We start from the raw sequence: 1,980 nt of genomic DNA, 5'->3' as shown, positions 1-1,980 counted from the left end.
CCGGTGTAGGCGCCTAAAGTACAGTAAAATCGTGCGCTATATATTGGAGAAAACGAAGCACGTAAATTACAAGGAGGGAGCTTGTCAGCACCGATGAGCGATGAGTCAAATCTGACTGTTAACAGGCCGTCACACTTGTAACTGAGGCAATCTAGAGTTCGGCTCAGCGAACTAACCGACACTTACATGCTTCTATTAGAAGCTAGCCCCAGCAGAGTCCAATCAGCTTCAAGCCTTTAGTTGATCGTCCGCCATGCCGCTCAAGATCGCCATGATCGTCCTCCCTCCGTTGATGGTAACTATTGTGGTGCTGTCCCTGGTCGGCGCCTCTTGGGACGTCATGGCCCGCGTCACCTACCTCCTGGTCGCCTTCCTCCTCGTCATCGGGCTATGCGACCGCATGAGGCAACAGCCAGCTGCTGAGTCCATGGCTGCTCCTCCACAGGAGTCGTCGGCCCTCGGGCTTGGCTGCTCCTCCACAGGCTTCTTATTATTCAACACTTCTTTCTCTACAAAACAGGACAACCACAAGATATGCTGTTTTGTAACCAAATATATATTGTTTGTTCGGGGTATAGAGAATAAAACAACATTGGCACATTTGACTCCATGAGAATTTTGTACAATTTAATATCTCATTTTATATTGCCTCACATGTTACCATGTTTTCTATTATTGCACATTTGTTCGGAGATATAGGATGAGAAAACATATATTTTGTATGTGATTGTGACATAGGTTACTATGCATTATCTTTCATACTGGCATAGGTAGATAGTTGATATGCAAATTTATAGGGTTATTATAATAGCAAATGTCGGTAATTTAGATGCCGCTTAGAGGGTTACACAATATGTATAAGAATTTCTGCCATATATGTTTTTGTCAATCCTATCTGAGGTATATGAAGGCCACCAATATATTAACATTAAGATGGGGTCACGTACAATTTTTCTGATCCACATGCTGACTACTATCTACCTAGTAGACATATTGTCTCGCTGGCCAATCAAAATTGCTGCAAGAGAAAACTAAGACGGGTAGCTGTAAACCTCGAGGCATTTCTCTTGTTACTAACGACGAACTCTCCCTAGAAAGACTAGCTGTTCCTCACATCAATAATTATCCTCTTTCGGATATTAGTTACCATTCATTAAGCCGGCACTCACCGTGCACGATGTTCTTCTTAGGAGATAGGGGTGCGCTCTTTGTCAGGATCGCGTGCATCGTGTTAATACCACTCTGCATGTTCGCCGGCTTGATGCTGTATGTCATGGGCGCGCGGTGGGGCCTCAGTATCCTCGTCTTCGTCTCCGTTCTCCTTTGCGTCCACTGGCCGTTCCTCATCGACCACATAGGTGACAACAACGCCGGCAGGAGCCTCCCGGTGCAAGTGCAGCAGCCGGCACCGGGGACGGAGCCAGGACCGTCGCATGCCGAGCCGCAAGCACAACCGGGTGTCGTCCACTGTAACGGCCTTGGTGCCTCCGCGATCGCGGCCCTCCCGGCGTACGAGTACGACAAGAAGGCCGGCGGTGACGAGTGTGCGGTCTGCCTCGGAGAGCTGCAGCGCGGGGAGGTGGTCAAGCAGCTTCCGGCGTGCATGCATCTGTTCCACGAGGGGTGTATCGATGCGTGGCTGAGATCGCGCATCACCTGCCCGGTGTGCCGGTCACCGGTGAATGCCGCGCTGCCGGTGGCCGCTCAAATTATGGTGCGGGCAGAATAGATTTGGGATGTTTGGGACTTATTATGATCAGGTGACCCAATCTAATGGTGGTTGTGCTTTAATTTGGTGCCTACAAAATAGAGGGCACTGTACATTTTCTGGAAGAGTTTTTTTTACCTTTTTGGTGTGAAGCGTTCTAATCGAACAGGAAGAGTATTTGTAAATAAATGCAGTTTTGCCATGCATGCCGTGGCAGGCTCACTACCACTGCGACAACCAACGGATGGCGGCTTGTTGCAGACGGTGACTTG

General features: G+C 48.9%; 1 protein-coding gene across 1 annotated transcript; it reads left to right on the top strand.

Moving 5' to 3' along the window:
* The first annotated feature begins 253 nt into the window (after positions 1-253).
* On the top strand, positions 254-1,729 carry LOC136524059 (RING-H2 finger protein ATL70-like). The gene is made up of 2 exons (XM_066517541.1): positions 254-482; positions 1,191-1,729. The coding sequence occupies exons 1-2, from the start codon at positions 254-256 to the stop codon at positions 1,727-1,729; spliced, it is 768 nt and encodes a 255-aa protein (XP_066373638.1).
* The last annotated feature ends 251 nt before the right edge of the window (positions 1,730-1,980 follow it).

This window comes from Miscanthus floridulus, chromosome 18, assembly GCF_019320115.1.
Source record: "Miscanthus floridulus cultivar M001 chromosome 18, ASM1932011v1, whole genome shotgun sequence".
NCBI lineage: Eukaryota > Viridiplantae > Streptophyta > Magnoliopsida > Poales > Poaceae > Miscanthus > Miscanthus floridulus.
This window is presented reverse-complemented; position numbering and strand designations above follow the sequence as displayed.